Here is an 18,403-nt window from a genome sequence, read left to right as displayed (position 1 = left end):
TAGTTCAAAAGAACAAATTTCAGTTAAAAGTTTGTGGCACCAATTCAGACCAAAATTGTTTCAAATCAACATGAAACTTGCACAATTACTTCTTGTTCTCATATATGGTCAAGTTTGATCAAAACAGTGGATCATGAAAGGTACAAAATAAGGTACCCAGAGCAAATTTAAAAAAAGCTTGTGTTCTTTATGAAAGGCATTAGATCAGCTGCCTTATATATTAAAGGGACTGTCAACCACGACGACGAAGAAAAGAAAAATTGTAAAATACCGTATATTTTTACAAGCATTAGTTTAAATTGATTAAAATATCACGACTGGTATATTACATTAATTGAAAAAAAGTTGTTAAGTTTTCATATTTTCAGTATATTTGGTAATAAATTTTACTGGGTATGTCTACCAGGTAAGTACCAGTTAACTATAAATAACGCAAGTATGAGATTGATCATTATCGACACGTGGTGAACCCAGAAATGCAAATTGTGCATGCGTAGTGAATTGTATATATTTTATATATAAAATGATCAATCTACTTGCATTTTTTATAGTGTGTAAATCGTTATGTCACCTATTTTTGCGATGTACTTTCGATTTCACATCGCAAAATTTTATTACCGAATATACTGAAAATATGAACTTTATTCAAGTAATGTGATATACCAGTCGTGATATTTTAATCAATATAAACTAACAATTGTAAAAAATACGGTATATTAGATCTTTTCTTTTTTCATCATTCGTGGTTGACAGTCCCTTTAACTTATTATATTGGTAACATTCTTAGCCACTCAGGTTAGCAACCAGGCTGTACAGTACTCTTTGATATGATAATTAACTATATATATGTATGTATTTTCAGTGCAGCTTAATGTTTTGAACATTTATTGTATGCTAGGTCATAAAGGCTTATTATTCCCCAGCATTGGCGGAGGGATATTGTTTTGGCGTTGTCCGTCCGTCTGTCTTTCCGTCCGTCCAGAGCCATATCTTGGAAGTTCTTTGGCGGATTTCATTGAAACTTGGTATGAGTATATATATGGATAAGAGGATGCACACCAAATGGCATTGTACACCATCTGTTAATAACGGAGTTATGGCCCTTTGTATCTTTAAAAAATGCTTTTTTATCCCCCCGGTAGAGTGGCATATAGCAGTTGAACTGTCCGTTAGTCCGTCTGTCAGTCTGTGCGTCTATCCGAAAATTTTAACATTGGCCATAACTTTTGCAATATTGAAGATAGCAACTTTATATTTGGCATGCATGTGTATCTCATGAAGCTGCACATTTTGAGTGGTGAAAGGTCACGGTCAGGGTCATCCTTCAAGGTCAAAAGTCAGTAAATACAATCCAAGGGAAGTTATAAGCTTGAAAAGGGAGATAATTTCAAAACCTGCCAAATGATATATTGAAATTTTATTTCAAAGCGGCGCAATAGGGGGCATTGTGTTTCTGACAAACACATCTCTTGTTGAGTGTCAAATATAACTCTTTTGTGTCCAGAAGCATATTGGCTTGGTATATCAATTCAACGAATTTGCTTGTTTAAAGCTATGTGATACTTTACAAGATCAACCATTAATTGTGGGTTATATGTTCTGGCGGCATATATTTGTCCTGGGTGCATACATAGTAACTGTCCAATATGGATTGGTTTTTGGATACCTTGGAACGAATATTTAGTGATCAGCATGGCGAAACTGGGTGTCACATGCAAGGTCAATGGTCAAGGTCGCACTACTTGGTCAAATGTTAAAGAACAAATGAATTGATTATGTTTTTAATAACTTTATTGGTTAGAGTAATATCGTTGGGTCACTCATGTTCACATTTATTGTCCTCTACCGGTGAAACCGGAGGGGACTTATGGTTTGCGCTCTGTCTGTCATTCAGTCAGTCTGTCTGTCACACTTTTTTGGATCTTGCGATAACTTAAAATGTTCTTCATATTTTTTCATTAAACTTGAAACATGGATAGATGGCAATATGGAAATTATGCACATCATTTCATTTTGTTCCTACGTCAAGAATTCTGGTTGCTATGGCAACAACAAAAAAATACTGACAATGGTACAGTTTCAACGGTAGGGGACTATATTGCTTGGCAATCTCTTTAGCTACCCTGCTGATGTTTCATTTGCTTATTGGAATAATACAAATCTGTGCATGAATTTTTTAGAAAGTAATGTTTGCACGTCATATTTGTTCTTTTATGTTGCAAGTTACAAATATTTGTGTTTGCTTCAAACGCCATATTTCTCCTTGCTGTTCTACCCCTGAAATCCATACAAAAAATACCTGTCCCAAAATTAAATAAATTTATGATCTAGCATCACAATAATAAAATTACAACTTAAGCATAATTTTTAACTCAGCTGTTTTCGGAGAAAACCCGAGGTATTGTAATAGCTAAACTCGTCGTCTACGTCGTGCTTAAAACCATGACATTTGTCTCTTAAATCAAAGTGATTCCACATACAACTTTGAAACTTCATATGTAGATGCACCTGGATGAGTTCTACACGCACATCCATTTTTGGGTCACTAGGTCAAAGGTCAAGGTCACTGTGACCTCTAAAAAAAATAATTAATAATCTGACAATCTTTCATTTATTCATAAATGCACCCGCAGCCGAGTGTTGGCACCCGTTAGCGGTGCTATTGTTGTATTAAATGATGTTCAAGAGTTTAAAAGTTCATGAGTTAAAAGCTTGTATTCTTTCACAAAGCAATTAAATTTTTAGCTTACAATACACTAACCACAACCAGGCTTTTATCACAAATGTCCCACAATGGAACACACAACAAACAAGGACTTTTATAGCGATATTGACCTGATAGCACATAATAGTGACTTCCTCCTGCTGATGCAGCGCTTGCAACATTGATCCGTCTCTCGATAATTTCTTGAGGGGTTGATAAGTTTCCTTGTATTTAATTGGCTACTTTTCTTGTGTGAAAATTCTTGTTTTCAGACTGTCTCTGTGCAATTAGAGTCAAGGACTGCTCAGGAACTCACGTCCCTCTTGGGATGCCATTTGTAGTCCCTTAGAAAGTTGAATTTAATTTAAGACTGTCTTACTAGATTCAAGTTTTTCTTCTTTTCATTTCCAACCCTTAGATACTGATGAGCAGCATAAAGCATAAAACCTGAACAATCTGCGAGTTGATTGCAGACTGGTCTTGTTTTATGCTGTTTGCACATAGCAATTTTCTTCAAGTGAAGGGCTTGGGTGTAAAAATTCTTGTATTTTAAACTGTCTCTGTGCAAGAGTCATTAGGACTGCTCAGGAACTCACAGTTCCTTGGGATGCCATGGTCAAAAAAATTTTTCATGAAAACCCCTGTGAAAAGGGTCATAATGCAAGTGCCAGATACATCTGGGGTTACTTTTGGTGATTGCAGCACTGACTGCATCCCCTGTACATTATGTTGGCATTCAAGACAGAAATTAAGAAAGATATTTTTGCAATTGCTTAGAACATTTAAGGGTGTGTTTAAAGACACAAAAAGGAGTTTAAGTTTGTTTTGCGGCATAGTTCCACTGATCAAATCGGACACTCCACTTGTAGAGTTGATAAAGGTTATTATCCCGAAGGAGGGCATATAGTGATCGCACTGTCCGTCCGTCTGTCTGTTTGTCACACTTTGCGTTAAGGTTTCGAAAAATGCTCATAACTTCTATGTCCCTTGAGATATACATGTAACCTTCATATTTGGTATGCATGTGTATATGGACAAGGCCTTTCCATACACACAAATAGTTTGACCCCTGTGACCTTGACCTTGAACTTAGGGTCCGCGTTTAGGTTTCTAAATCTGCGTTTAGGTTTAGAAAAATGCTCATAACTTCTATCAAAGTGTTTATAGGAGGCAAATGTCATCCTTTGGTGACAGCTCTTGTTCTCATTCTTTTGAAAGCAATATCATTCTCAATTTGATTTAAAACATTGTGCTTAATTATCTTCCCAATTATTCTGGGATGATTTCGAAAGGAATGATGTAAAAACACATCTTGAATTTGATGCCATATGGTCGCAGCCGATATTTTTGTTGAAATCATGTTTTTTAGCCCATTTGTGTGATTGTCAAAATAACAAATGGTTGTGTCTGGTTTACTGCCGTAAAATTATGTGTCATTATAAAGGCATTTCTGTTTCACTGTACAAACTATCCTTCTTGATTATTCTGTTGATTGAAGACAACCTTTATGTATGCAATTATTATAATGTCTTCTAGTGATTAGTGAATAACATAGCAAATTGTATTGCATTGTGCTTTTCGAATTGGTAGAAAGTTGTTTGAAATCTGAAATTTATGTTTAATCGAGGGTTTTTGTTGTTGCTCGCAGTTGATGTGAAAATAGGCATGCTGATGGTTTCATTTGGAATGAAGGGCATTATTTATGAAATATGAACCTCCAATTTGGTTTTTAAAAGCAAAAATGTGTCTACATCATGGTGTATATTTTTTCAGTTAAGTAACATGATTACGCTATCAAGATGATTACATTTCAGAAGATTTTCCTGTCAAAAAATGTAAGACTACAAAATGAAAAGAATTTTGTTAGTTATTTATAAAAATAAAGTGTTTTCATGCTCAGGCTCTAACCCATGATTAAAATAGTTTGGAGGGTTGTGGGGTGGGAGAAATTTAAATAGATAACATTTAAGGAAAAGGAATTCCATGATTAAAGTAATTGTGCCAGTTTCATATATATCTGCTATATTTGAAAGGCAATATTCAATAAATTGTTTTACTGTTTACATGTATGTTTTAAAATCAAATGTCTAAGGTTTATTGTCCTAACCTGAGTCCCTTTTGAAAACTTTAAGGTAAAATCTAAACATAAGAGCATCACAATGTTAAATAGTATTAAATGATTGAAACTCCCTTAAGCCTTTTATTAAGTTACATTATTAGAAACCACATAGATTGTTTCATTGATTTGTTTGTAATATGTGACTATATTAAAGTAGGCATTTTATTTGCAAATGAAAAGTGTGTTGTTTATGTCCAGAAAACTGTAGTTGCAGCTGACTACATACTTGCAACTTAAGTCAATAATTGTGTGCAGTCAGGCATTTGCAATGTGTACAGTAACTGCAAGTATTTTAAATGTTTTTAAAACAGTTTCAAAGTAGGAAGTTTTAATTTGCAGTGTAGTGGTAATACACTGAATATCCCATAAAGAATTTCATAGTGCATTCCAATAGACAGAACTAGTAAATCATAACCATGCAGGCTTTGAAAGGGTCATCTCGTCTAATTGAGCAATATTGTAACATATTATGACTACCCAAAAATAATGCTTGAACTGTTATAAGAAGGCCACATTAAGTCACCGCGTAAGGTCGTTTCTAAAGACATTATGAGGGTTGACCATGAAAATGTATCTGTCTACCATTTCATTATTAGATACAGTAGTTTTACACGTGACCATCTATTCTGTTATTTGATAGCCTTTACAGCACACACAAGAACAAAAGTTGATATGAAATTTGATAGGCTTGTTCAGTGCCCAATTTGTTCAAAATTATGGGCGATATCTGTTGGTTTTATTACGCCTTTGAGTTTAACAAGTTTTGTTACAAGTGAATTGTTATTTATTACTGTATATTTCTAGAGAAGCCGTTTGAAGAAATAACTATTTAACGTGCCAATATGTACTGACATGTTTTGTGACAAATACAATATAAGATATCATTCTGTCGTTAAAGATACGCTATTAAAAGAAATGACTCTTTTATAGTGACATGTTTGATTTTCTATATTTATTAGAGTGTTCCTTGGCTTTGCAAATGACCTTATAATGGTCACAAGAAATGAGTATTATCTTTACAATATTGTTTAATTTACAATGTTTATAGGTGCCTTTACATAATGTTTCACAATACGATAACATAAAAAAAGTTTACAACCTACTGTACAATTTACAATGTTTTCCGATTTATGCCTGTAATTACATGTAGACAAAGCCAATTGCAGATAATATCCATGGTGGATGTAGTAACGGACAATTAATCACTGGGCAGACATAGTTTTGAATGATCGATGATTTGCCTTTGTTTTGAAAATTGAATAATTAATAATGTCTTTTTGCCATTCCATTGTCGGCTTTATGGATTATCTTTCTTGTGACTCATATGGAAAAATAGATTTTCTAGAATGCATTGACTTGTATGATGTAAGACAGTATGCAAAATATAAATTAATGTGTCACTATGGACACATAATTCATGCAAAAGAAGGTATATTGTTTAAAGGGACTTGCTTACAGATGTAAAAGATGATCAGGATTTTAAAAATAATTGTCAATGATTCAAAGCAGAATGCTTATATTATGTTTAAGCAAAAGAAATATCAACAAAGTCTAAGAAAATGTTAAAATTATTAGTTCATTAATAGATAATCACCATGCAAAAAAAGGGGGAAATAATAACGTGTTCGTAAAGCTTTTCCTCGATAATTTTTAATATTTTGAAAATATGTGCAGTACTACTATAGCGTTTATAATTCCCTTAAGTAATACTAACAGTGGTAGCACATTCACTTTTGCTTCCTGAGGTGCCGGATTCAAATCCCAGGAAAGATTAAATATTTTTCTGTCGACTTTTGTTTTTGCAGCTCTTAAATAATGATAAGTCAAGACTATTCAAAACATTATAGGGTTGATTTTAAAAAAATAAATAAAAAATAAAACAAATAAAAGATTAAAGGAAAAGGAAAAGGCATCAACCTGAACAAAGATTACACATTATATAAAAATATTAATCGCACACTCCTCTTATATTTTCAGGGGTAAATTCGCAGTGGTCAAAAAATGCATCAACAAAACGTCCGGGGAAGTTCTTGCCGCAAAGTACATCAAGAAGCGACGGCGCGGCAAATCATGCCGGGAAGAAATCCTCCGTGAAGTCGTCATGCTTGAGATGGCGCTCGATCACCCGCGACTGGTGAACCTGAAAGAGGTCTATGAGACGCCGCAGGAGCTGATACTGATAACTGAATAGTAGGTGTAATGTAACCCCCAGCAGAGTAGAAGATGTAATGTAACCCTCCCCCCTGGCAGTATAGTCGGTGTAGTGTAACCCCTGTCTCTAGCGACGCCCCATGAGCTGATACTGATAATAATATTATTGTGTTCTGAACAAGATGTTAATTCATCTGTTATGAATTACTCTGATCATGTCACACAATCGGGTTTCTAAGAAGTACATGTACTGATTTTCATACTGTTAAAAGCAAAACTGTACTAACAATTTACAGCTTTCATATGAGTTAGCTTACTGTTGCCGCAATCATCAATCCACAACGCATTTACATTGAATGGCTCCCATTAAAGGAAATGTACGCAATCTGGCGCAATATGTCTCTGGTCTTCAAAAAGTGCATTTAACAGTTGTAACTGACTACTATAGTTTAGCCATACTCCAACATGTGCTAAGTGCAATAATATGCCGCAAATAAGTGGCCATGAATTGCTTATGAGTTGTAAGGATTGGTGCCTCAAGCCCTCATATCCTGGTTGTAAAAAGCATTATAAGTGGTGATCTCCATCTTTATTGTTGTCATCTGAAATTTACTATGTTCATAGTGAAATGTTGATTAGTTTGCGGGAGAATTATTAAAATGCTGTGTCAATGTTTTACTTCTGACGCAAATTCCTCTTTTTTTCTAAGTATCAGAAACTTGCAAATTGAAGTTTTCATGAAAAAGTCATTAAAAAAAATGCTAGTGAATATAAATGGTTATACAGTAGATATATCTTTTAAGTACAAAACAACACTGCAGTATCTGCAGAATGTAGTTCGTTTAAAAAACATACTCTTAAAAATTGGTGAAGATTTAGAGCTCATTACTTACTGCACCTGCAGACAAATATTTGTGATAAATAGATTTTGTAAATGTCACAAAAAAGTTAACGAACTCTGGACTGTTATGACACTGAGTGATGTGTTTTCTTGAATATATTAAAATTGATATATTTCTGAAGTTTATTTGAATGTTAGCAGTCAGAATTTCATGGAAATTATTATTGACAAAGTTAAATTCATTGGTTTAATCAATACAAACTATTATATATTTGCCTTTAGCCAATTGAATTCCATTATTATTTTCAAAAACCTTCTTGCCTGGCAAAACTACCAATTTTGACAAAGATCGAGTTGCCCAGGTCAGATTCTTCAATACTCCTGGATGAAAAGATAAATGTTTACAACTACATGTATATCTCACCTTGGTGCAAACTATTTATGACGTACACAATTGAAGAAGCAACAGGAAGGTGTGACCAGCCAACCTCACGATGATGAATCTCTGTACTTTACAAGATGCGTAGCACCGTGCCAGCGGGCTTTTAACATGGCTTTGTCATGTCGACATTTATGTCATGACCGAATTTCTTTGATCCTGTTATGCTAACAGTTTTTAAATAAGTTTTGCAAAGCCACACTTGCAGTCATTTAAAAACATTATGTGTGTTATTTATTTTTATACAGTATCTTGCCTTTTACTGGCCATTTTGAAAAAAATGCAATTTTGGGACTAAGGGCATTTTTGGCATGAACAATAAAAAGATTTGGAAAAAATGGATTTAATATAACTCTTTATAAACATTTTAAAAAATATGAACAAAACCATATACAGTAAAGTTGAATGGTTAATTAAAATAAATATATAAAAATTAATGGCTAGTCACTTTTTTCATATTTTTTTTCAATGAGGATTTTTTTAATTAGGATTATTTTGTACCATTTTGCTTTGGGAATTGGTTTGTTTAACTGACCCTTAGATACACCAGGAAAAGTCCTGATAATTAAAATGCTAATTCCTAGAGAAAAATCTGGGATAGCAAACGTTTCAGTGGAGTTTTTATGCCCCCTTTCGAAGAAAACGGGGTATATAGTTTTCGCACTGTCTGTCGTCAGTCTGTCACACTTTTCGTGGCTGCTCTCTAATTCAAATAGTTTTCATCTGATCTTTACCAAACTTGGTCAGAAGTTGTATCTAGACAATATCTAGGTCAAGTTTGAATATGGGTCATGCCGGGTCAAAAACAAGGTCACGGGGTCACTTAGTGCATTTCAAGGATTTAGCATGGTGTCCGCTCTCTAACTGAAGTATTTTTATGTCCCCCACTATAGTAGTGGGGGACATATTGTTTTTGCCCTGTCTGTTGGTCTGTTGGTTGGTTGGTCTGTTGGTTGGTTTGCGCCAACTTTAACATTTGCAATAATTTTTGCAATATTGAAGATAGCAACTTGATATTTGGCATGCATATGTATCTCATGGAGCTGCACATTTTGAGTGGTGAAAGGTCAAGGTCAAGGTCATCCTTCAAGGTCAAAGGTCAAATATATGGGTCAAAATCGCTCATTTAATGTACACTTTTGCAGTATTTCAATATTCAAGATAGCAACTTGATATTTGGCATGCATGTGTATCTCATGGAGCTGCACATTTTGAGTGGTGAAAGGTCAAGGTCATCCTTCAAGGTCAGATGTCAAATATATGTGGCCAAAATCGCTCATTTTATGAGTACTTTTGCAATATTGAAGATAGCAACTTGATATTTGGCATGCATGTGTATCTCATGGAGCTGCACATTTAGAGTGGTGAAAGGTCAAGGTCAAGGTCATCCTTCAAGGTCAGAGGTCAAATATATGTGGCCCAAACCGCTAATTTTCTGAATACTTTTGCAATATTGAAGATAGCAACTTGATATTTGGCATGCATGTGTCTCATGGAGCTGCACATTTTTAGTGGTGAAAGGTCAAGGTCAAGGTCATCCTTCAAGGTCAAATATATGGGTCAAAATTGCTCATGTAATGTCACTTCTGCAATATTGAAGCTAGCAATTTTATATTTGAAATGCATGTGTATCTCATGGAGCTGCACATTTTGAGTGGTGAAGGGTCAAGGTCAAGGTCATCCTACAAGGTCAAGGTCATCCTACAAGGTCAAACGTCATATAGGGGGACATTGTGTTCCACAAACGCATCTTGTTCATCTGATCTTTACCAAACTTGGTCAGAAGTTGTATCTAGACAATATCTAGGTCAAGTTCGAATATGGGTCATGCCGGGTCAAAAACTAGGTCACGGGGTCACTTAGTGCATTTCAAGGATTTATCATGTTGTCCGCTCTCTAATTGAAGTAGTTTTCATCTGATCTTTACCAAACTTAGTCAGAAGTTGTATCAAGACAATATCTAGGTCAAGTTTGAATATGGGTCATGCTGGGTCAAAAACTAGGTCACGGGGTCACTTCAAGGATTAACATGGTGTCAGATCTCTAGTTTATGTGGCTTTCTGATTTATTTTGATATTCTAAGACATTTGTATGCCCCTGAAGGAGGGCATATAGTGATCGGACTGTCCGTCTGTCTGTCCCTCACACTTTGCGTTAAGATTTCGAAAAATGCTCATAACTTCTATGTCGCTTCAGATAGCAATTTCATATTTAGCATGCATGTGTATATGGACAAGGCTTTTCCATACGCACACACATTTTGACCCCTGTCACCTTGACCTTGAACTTAGGGTTTGCATTTAGGTTTCTAAATCTGCGTTTAGGTTTCAAAAAAAGCTCAAACTTCTACCAAGTGTTTATAGGGGGCATAAGTCATCCTATGGTGACAGCCCTTGTTTGTGTTTAAAATTGGAGCCACAATTTGGCCTCTGATTTCCAATTATTGCAAAAAATATATATTTGTCCCAAATGACTGAACTAATTTTCCATCAAAGGTTTCAAAAAAAAAGTTGTTGTTTTGTTTGTTTTTTTAATTAAATAAATTTTAAATGTTTTTTTAATTAAATAAATATTAACATTTTTGTTTCTGACTGCAATTAAATATTTGCAAATATATATTGTATTTGCACCTTGTTTTTATGCTCTCATTCTTTTGTTACTGAAAATAATTACACTGATTATTACAATTGATTTGCCATGTCCTAAGGACTGAAAAAAGCACAGGCTAATCAGGGATAAAACTTTCTGCTTTTATGGTATTTTTCGTTTAAAGGAAGTCTCTTCTTTGCGAAAATCCAGTTTAGGCGGAAAGCTTCTTTCCTGATTATAGCCTGTGCAGTCAGCACAGGATTATCTGGGACAACCCTGTACACACTTGCATTAACCCTTTGCATGCTGGGAAATTTGTCATCTGCTAAAATGTTGTCTGCTGAATTTCTAAAATTAGCATTTTCTTCGATTTTTTTCAAAAAATTCTATCAGAATAGCTAACAGTTTGGATCCTGATGAGACGCCACGTTCTGTGGCGTCTCATCTGGATCCAAACTGTTTGCAGAGGCCTTCAATATTCGGTTTCAGCACTGAAAGAGTTAAACCATGTTTTCCGATAGCAAGAGGGAGGTTCGTTATATTTTCAGCTGTGCTGGTGGCGAGCTGTTTACGGAGTGTATTCTAGAAGAGAAATTCAACGAGGCGGATGTTCGGCTGCTCATGTCTCAGATTCTAGAGGGGCTGGTGTATCTACACGAGAAAAATATAGTGCATCTCGACCTCAAGGTATTACACCATTGGTCAAAAAATAATATATTGTCATTGACTTCAAAATGGTAAAAAACTATAGTGCATCTTGACCTTAAGGTATTACGATGTCATCGGTCCAAAAATAGTAAACTGTCATTGCATTGGATATGGTTTCAAGATATCGTGCATATCTACCTTAAGGTATTACGTAATCGGTCCAAAAAGTAATATACGTTCATTTATCTGAAATAGTTAAAAAGAAAAGTGGATCTCAACCTTAAGGCATAAAGTGATTAGTCCAAAATTATCAAACTGATATAATTTGATATGGTCCAAAAATATAGTGGATCTTGACCTATATACTATGATGGTATAAAGTCAGCAAGTCTCTGGGATTGAATTAATTTGAACCTATATGCTAATCATAAATGCCAGTTTAAAATCCAAAAAGGCAGAATATGGTTATCTTCAGTGTGGAACTAAAAGCATCTTACTTGGAAAAATTGATCGCTTACCCCATTTTCAGATTGAATCCTAGACTAGGCATGGTTTTGATGTGATCAAATTTGGTCGAAAATTGTGCCCCATTCCCAATGTAAAATTTTTTTTATATTTTTCCAAAATGACTTACTTAATTTCCCAATGGAAGGTTTCCAACATTTTTTTATCATAAAATGCAGCATTTAGTTAATTTCTAGCTCTATGAGTTTAAGCTATTTAATTTCATAAAATATTAAATACAACTTTTCTTATTTTAAAGTATTTGTGTAAGTATTTGATTTGCCCAAATCCAAAGAGCCTTACCCCATTCCACAAAGGGTTTGAAAAAAATAATTGCAGTATTCACCAACCCGTTCTTAGACTTAAAAATGAAGAATTATAGACTTAGAACTGAGAAAATACTTCCCGCGTTTGAATATATACAGGCTACCACTGGCAATTATGTCATCTACAAAATGTTTTACATAAACTCTTTCAGTCCTGGAACCGAATTTTGAAGGCCTTTGCAAACATTTTGGATCCAGATAAGATGCCACGGAATGTGGCGTCTCATCAGGATCCAAACTGTTTGCTATTCTGATAGTATTCTTTGAAAAAAAAAATCGAAGAAAATGCTAATTTTAGAAATTCAGCAGACGACATTTTAAAAAACCACAAATTTCCCAGGATGCAAAGGATTAAGAATGATGTAGATGGAGATGGTTAATGACAAATTCGACACAAAAGTAAAGCAATTTTTGAATATTCCAATTTAAAGAATATTCTTTATTCTTAGACTTAAGTCTTAGAATTGTTTGATGAATACAAGCCCTGGTATATGTGGATCTGTCTGTGGAACTAGAGTAACTGATGAATACAAGCCCTGGTATATGTGGATCTGTCTGTGGAACTAGAGTAACTGATGAATACAAGCCCTGGTATATGTGGATCTGTCTGTGGAACTAGATTAACTGACAAGATACAACATACAAGAATCTTTATTTAACGTCGGATGTGAATAACAATAAACATTAGCTCATGAGCTATTTCCCGAAAAAACAATTGTATATATATATAACAAGTGTATAATGAGCTGAAAGAAAGAAAGATTAAGCATATTATATAAGCATTTATAGTACAATTAAGGACATATTTAAAGCATATAAAAAACAAAATTAAGTAAAAATGTTCATTAAAAGCATAATGTTTTGTAAGTTACACACAAATACGACAAGGGGAAATATACCTAAAAAACTATATTGGAGCTGTTTTTGCTTAGTTCATAATTAAAACATATGTTATACACTTTTAAATTGTACAAACAAAGCATAGCAGACCTATATTAAAATTTAAAGGGATCTTTTCACGCTTTGGTAAATTGACAAAATTGAAAAAAGTTGTTTCAGATTCGTAAGTTTTCGTTTTAGTTATGATATTTGTGAGGAAACAGTTATACTGAACATTAACCATGCTCTAATATAGCCATTATATGCATCTTTTGACGATTTTAAAACTTAAAAATTATAAAGCGTTGCAACGCGAAACGATTGAATAATTTGGAGAGTTCTGTTTTTGTCGTTAAATTTTGTGAAACTACGAAGATTGCTTATATAAGGTATAAAATATGTCAAGAATGTGTACTCGGCGGAATAGCTCAGTAGGCTAAAGCGTTTTTACTTCAGGACTCTGGCAGGACTCCAGGGATCACTGGTTCGAAACCTGCTCCGGGCAATGTTCTTTTCCTTTTTTTATTTTTTTTCTTGATTTTTTACTGGAGCTTTTACGATCCAATGTTTACATTTATCAATATAAAGCATTTAATGAATAAGTAAAAAAAATGCCAAAATCTGTGAAAAGGCCCCTTTAAGATATTAAAACAAGTATAGCACACAATTTATGTTTAAGAGCATATACAAGCACATGCACAATAACTACATAGTACAACAAATAAATAGCACATATATACACATGTATACATGTTTATAACATTTTAAAAACACACAAGATAATAATAATAAATAATTATAATAATAATGGCAATAATAGTTTGCTACTCAGTTTTGTATCCAGTAGGGATAAATATAAATTTACACAGAACAAATTCCACTCTTTTCTGATATATTTCGCCTAAATAGGCTTTTTCAAAGTTTGTTTTAACAAATTAACTACATTTTCTTTCTGTTTTTCAACAAAAACAATAATAAAATGACGTCAAAAAACAAATAAACAGGAAATGACGTCATGACGTTAAAACGGCAGTGACGCTTATTAGCGCCAGAAACACGTGTGTAAAATTCACTGTAACGGTAATAATGATAATGAAAATATAAATATTCTTATAAAGAGATAATTAATCATAAACGTATTATGAAAAACTAGATACATGTAATAATAATAATAATAATAATGACCAACAATAATAATAAATACAAATAATAAATATAAATAATAATAATGAGATCAATAATTGTATTAATATTTTGATCATTAACATGTAAGTCTTTGATTTGAATCTTGATTTTATTTTTAACTTTTCCAACAATATAGGCACGTTGACCTTAATTTGACTTTGAATTTGAATAAAGTGCACATTGACCTTAAGGTATAATGTCATAAAATTTGCAATCGACTAAAAATATAGTGCACCTCAGCATAAAGGTATAATGTCCGATTTAAAGTGTTTCAAATGCGTCTCTACCATTAGGTTACAATTACATCATTGACTTTGATTGGTTTTTAAATATTGTGCATCTTTATCTAAGGGTATTATGTCATAAAAATGTGCAATTTGAACTGACCGGTCCAAAAATATAGTGCATTTGACCTCAAGGTTCATGTATAATATTATAAAAGATAAAAGTTGAAATGGACCAAAATTCACCTGGGCCTTAACTTGAGCCTAATAAAATTTGATTAAATTTTTTAGGGACTAAAATTTTTAAGCCACATTTTGAAGAAAAGGGGGTATATAGTTTTCGCACTGTCTGTCAGTCAGTCTGTCTGTCACACTTTTTCGGTCCGCTCTCCAATTCAAATAGTTTTCATCCGATCTTTACAAAACTTGGTCAGAAGTTGTATCTAGACTATATCTAGGTCAAGTTCGAATATGGGTCATGCCGGGTCAAAAACTAGGTCACTGGGTCTAAAAAAACAAATCCAAGGGAAGTAATTTGCTTTAAATGGGCATAATTATCTGACCTGCCAAATTATTTATTTTTGTTAAATAAATCAAAGCGGTGCAGTAGGCGGCATTGTGTTTCTGACAAACACATCGTGGTTAAAGGTCAAGGTCATCTTTCAAGGTCTAAGGTCAAAAATACAAATCCAAGGGAAGTAATAAGCTTTAAAGGGAGATAATTATTCAATATTGAACATAGCAACTTGATATTTGACATGCATGTGTATCTCATGGAGCTGCACATTTTGAGTGCTGAATCTACAGTCACAGTGGCTTTTAATTATTTGCTACAAAAAGTAGAGATTTGTAAGAGACAATTATTTTCAAGGGAAGTAATTTATATAATTACAAATCTCAGATTATATATTTCCTTATCAAGAATTTAAGTTCTTTTCACAGTTACTGTACAGATTTTTATGTCCCCCACTATAGTAGTGGGGGACATATTGTTTTTGCCCTGTCTGTCTGTTAGTCTGTTGGTCTGTCTGTTTGCGACAACTTTAACATTTTGCAATAACTTTTGCTATATTGAAGATAGCAACTTCATATTTGGCATGCATGTGTATCTCATGAAGCTGCACATTTTGAGTGGTGAAAGGTCAAGGTCATCCTTCAAGGTCAGAGGTCAAATATATGTGGCCAAAATCGCTCATTTTATGAATACTTTTGCAATATTGATGATAGCAACTTGATATTTGGCATGCATGTGTATCTCATGGAGCTGCACATTTTGAGTGGTGAAAGGTCAAGGTCAAGGTCATCCTTCAAGGTCAGAGGTCAAATAAATGTGGCCCTAATTGCTTATTTAATAAATACTTTTGCAATATTGAAGATGGCAACTTGATATTTGGCATGCATGTGCATGTCATGGAGCTGCACATTTTGAGTGGTGAAAGGTCAAGGTCATCCTTCAAGGTCAGAGATCAAATATATGTGGCCCAAATCGCTTATTTTATGAATTCTTTTGCAATATTGAAGATAGCAACTTGATATTTGGCATGCATGTGTATCTCATGGAGCTGCACATTTTGAGTGGTGAAAGGTCAAGGTCATCCTTCACAATGTCAAGGTCATCCTACAAGGTCAAACATCATATAGGGGGACATTGTGTTTCACAAACACATCTTGTTTATTTTCATTATTTATAACTCAAATGATTGATTTGTCAAAGGTTTTTTTTAATGATATAATTATCATTTCTTTCCTGTACTAATTTGTGAATAGTAGGGTTCATTACATACCTGTGGACTTTGAACTTTGGCTATGATCTCTTTGATAAACCACAGGCCTTGGTTGTCAGTGATGTCTGACTTGGTCATTTTTGACTGTCTACAGACCCCTTCCCCCTCCCGGGTAGGATTGGACAAAATCTAAGGGACGTAATAAGCTTTAAAGGCAGAAGATTTCTATACCTGCCAAATGATCAATAGAAATTGTATTTCAAAGCGGCGCAGTAGGGGGCATTGTGTTTCCGACGAACACATCTTTTGTTATTTTTTTATTTTATTTTTTTTCCCCAAAGATCTTCCTTGTATTAGAACCATGATTGAGCAACTGACACATGACCTGATAAATTAATTCAAGAAGTTAGTTTAAACCCTTTTTATTTTAGCTCAATTGCATCACAAGCTTAAGGTTATTGAAACACTTTGGAGTCCGTTTCCTGGGCATAGAACCAGTTCTTGGTGTCTTTGGTGGAGATCTAAAGAACGCTCTCACAGTGGGGATCGAATCCATGACATCCCGGTCGCAAGGTGGACACCATATCCATAACACCACTGCGACCTCAAAAAATATATATAAATTGAGCATTAAAAATAGTTCTTCTGATCAGTATTCCGATGTTAATTGAGTCTGATCCAATGATTGATTGAATGTTTTATTCGTGATTTACAGAACGCTTGTTCGTAAACCATGTCATCTTAAAGTGTTTTGGTCTATCCAAGGCCTATACAGTAGATAGTCCTGAAGTGTGTAATCTAATTTATTAGCTGTTGGTTCATGTTTTAAATACAATTGTAAAGAGGTGTAACCTTTGAATATTTGCAAAGTTTTACATGGGTTTTGCTCTCATTTACGCATTGAAATCTTGTTTTAAAAGAAAGCAAAAAAGAAATCGGTGTATGTTGAATTAAGTAGCAATCATTTCAAAAGATTTGTGAAGCTTTCCAATTTGTAGAAACGTACTGTTCCGGTATACCATAAGATATGCTTCAAAGAATTAAAGATTATCTTTGAAGACACTTTTGATCAATAAAAAAGAACTGTAAAGACATAACAAAATCTAAACAAGCAAGAAAAAGTCGTAAGTTTTGATGCTTATATGATGGCTTTGTAAAAAGTGTTAAGGTATGGAATGTTGGTTTAAGCGACTAAAATTCTTTCCAAGACTATTGCTATGCTGTATAGTATAAAGAAGCACTTTACCTAATTCAACTTGTTATCAGAAGCTACCTGTTCTGCATTATAGACACACCGATTTGAAAGAAAACAAGAAACTTTAGATATACCAATTGTAGAAATACCATTTCAAGATTTGTTTACTGAGTCAATATAGAGTAGGATAGTATAATTATTTAATCACACAGATGGGAGACTTAGCATTTAAAAGGGGCTTAAAAGGGCTTTGACATATAGTTTTATGTTACATATTAATGGGCAGACAAAGGAAATTCTTTACAGTGCATTGACACATAGGCTTAGTTTAAGTCTCAAAAAGTATTTGGGATTGAATACTAAAAGTATTTTAACAGATTAAGTAAAATAAAGAAGCTTTTTACATAGATAAAGATAAAGTACATTATACATTGTTTGCAAACACTACTTCATCATTCTTCATGAAAAAACAAACAACTTTCTTAGATATTTATTCTTTTCTATTTATAAAAAATGTACTTGTAATTGGAGTAATGAAAAGGAAGATATTCCTAAAATTGCTTTTTATACGCCCGTATAAAATACGGGACGTATTATGTGAAACCCCTTGGCGGCGGGCGGCGGGCGGCGGGCGGAAGGCATCACTTTGTCCGGACTCTAATTCAAATTGTATTCATCCGATCTTCACCAAACTTGGTCAGCAGTTGCATCTAGTTGATATCTAGGCCAAGTTCGAATATGGGTCATGCCGGGTCAAAAACTAGGTCATAGGGTCAATAAGTGCATTTTCAAAGGGGCCACTTTGTCCGGACTCTATTTCAAATTGTATTCATCCGATCTTCACCAAACTTGGTCAGCAGTTGCATCTAGTTGAT

At 34.0% G+C, this 18,403-nt stretch overlaps 2 protein-coding genes across 5 annotated transcripts in view; both read left to right on the top strand.

Moving 5' to 3' along the window:
* The window catches only part of LOC127856544 (uncharacterized), a 74,903-nt gene that overhangs the window by 41,197 nt on the left and 15,303 nt on the right, over positions 1-18,403 (top strand). For all 4 annotated transcript variants that reach the window (XR_008038115.1, XR_008038116.1, XM_052392822.1 and 1 more), the window contains exons 3-4: positions 6,801-7,013; positions 11,392-11,530. Coding sequence is in view for 2 of the 4 variants with exons in the window: in XM_052392822.1 (XP_052248782.1) it covers positions 6,801-7,013; positions 11,392-11,530 (352 nt within the window). In the remaining 2 variants the exon portion in view is untranslated. The remainder of the gene's footprint in view (positions 1-6,800; positions 7,014-11,391; positions 11,531-18,403) is intronic.
* Positions 15,645-18,403, top strand: part of LOC127854575 (uncharacterized) — a 320,519-nt gene continuing 317,760 nt past the window's right edge. The window contains exon 1 of the mRNA XM_052389638.1: positions 15,645-15,928. The gene's annotated coding sequence lies outside the window, so the exon portion shown is untranslated. The remainder of the gene's footprint in view (positions 15,929-18,403) is intronic.

Source organism: Dreissena polymorpha, chromosome 13, assembly GCF_020536995.1.
Source record: "Dreissena polymorpha isolate Duluth1 chromosome 13, UMN_Dpol_1.0, whole genome shotgun sequence".
Classification (NCBI taxonomy): domain Eukaryota; kingdom Metazoa; phylum Mollusca; class Bivalvia; order Myida; family Dreissenidae; genus Dreissena; species Dreissena polymorpha.
The sequence above is the reverse complement of the archived record's forward strand: the minus strand, read 5'-3'. Positions and strand labels throughout refer to the sequence as shown.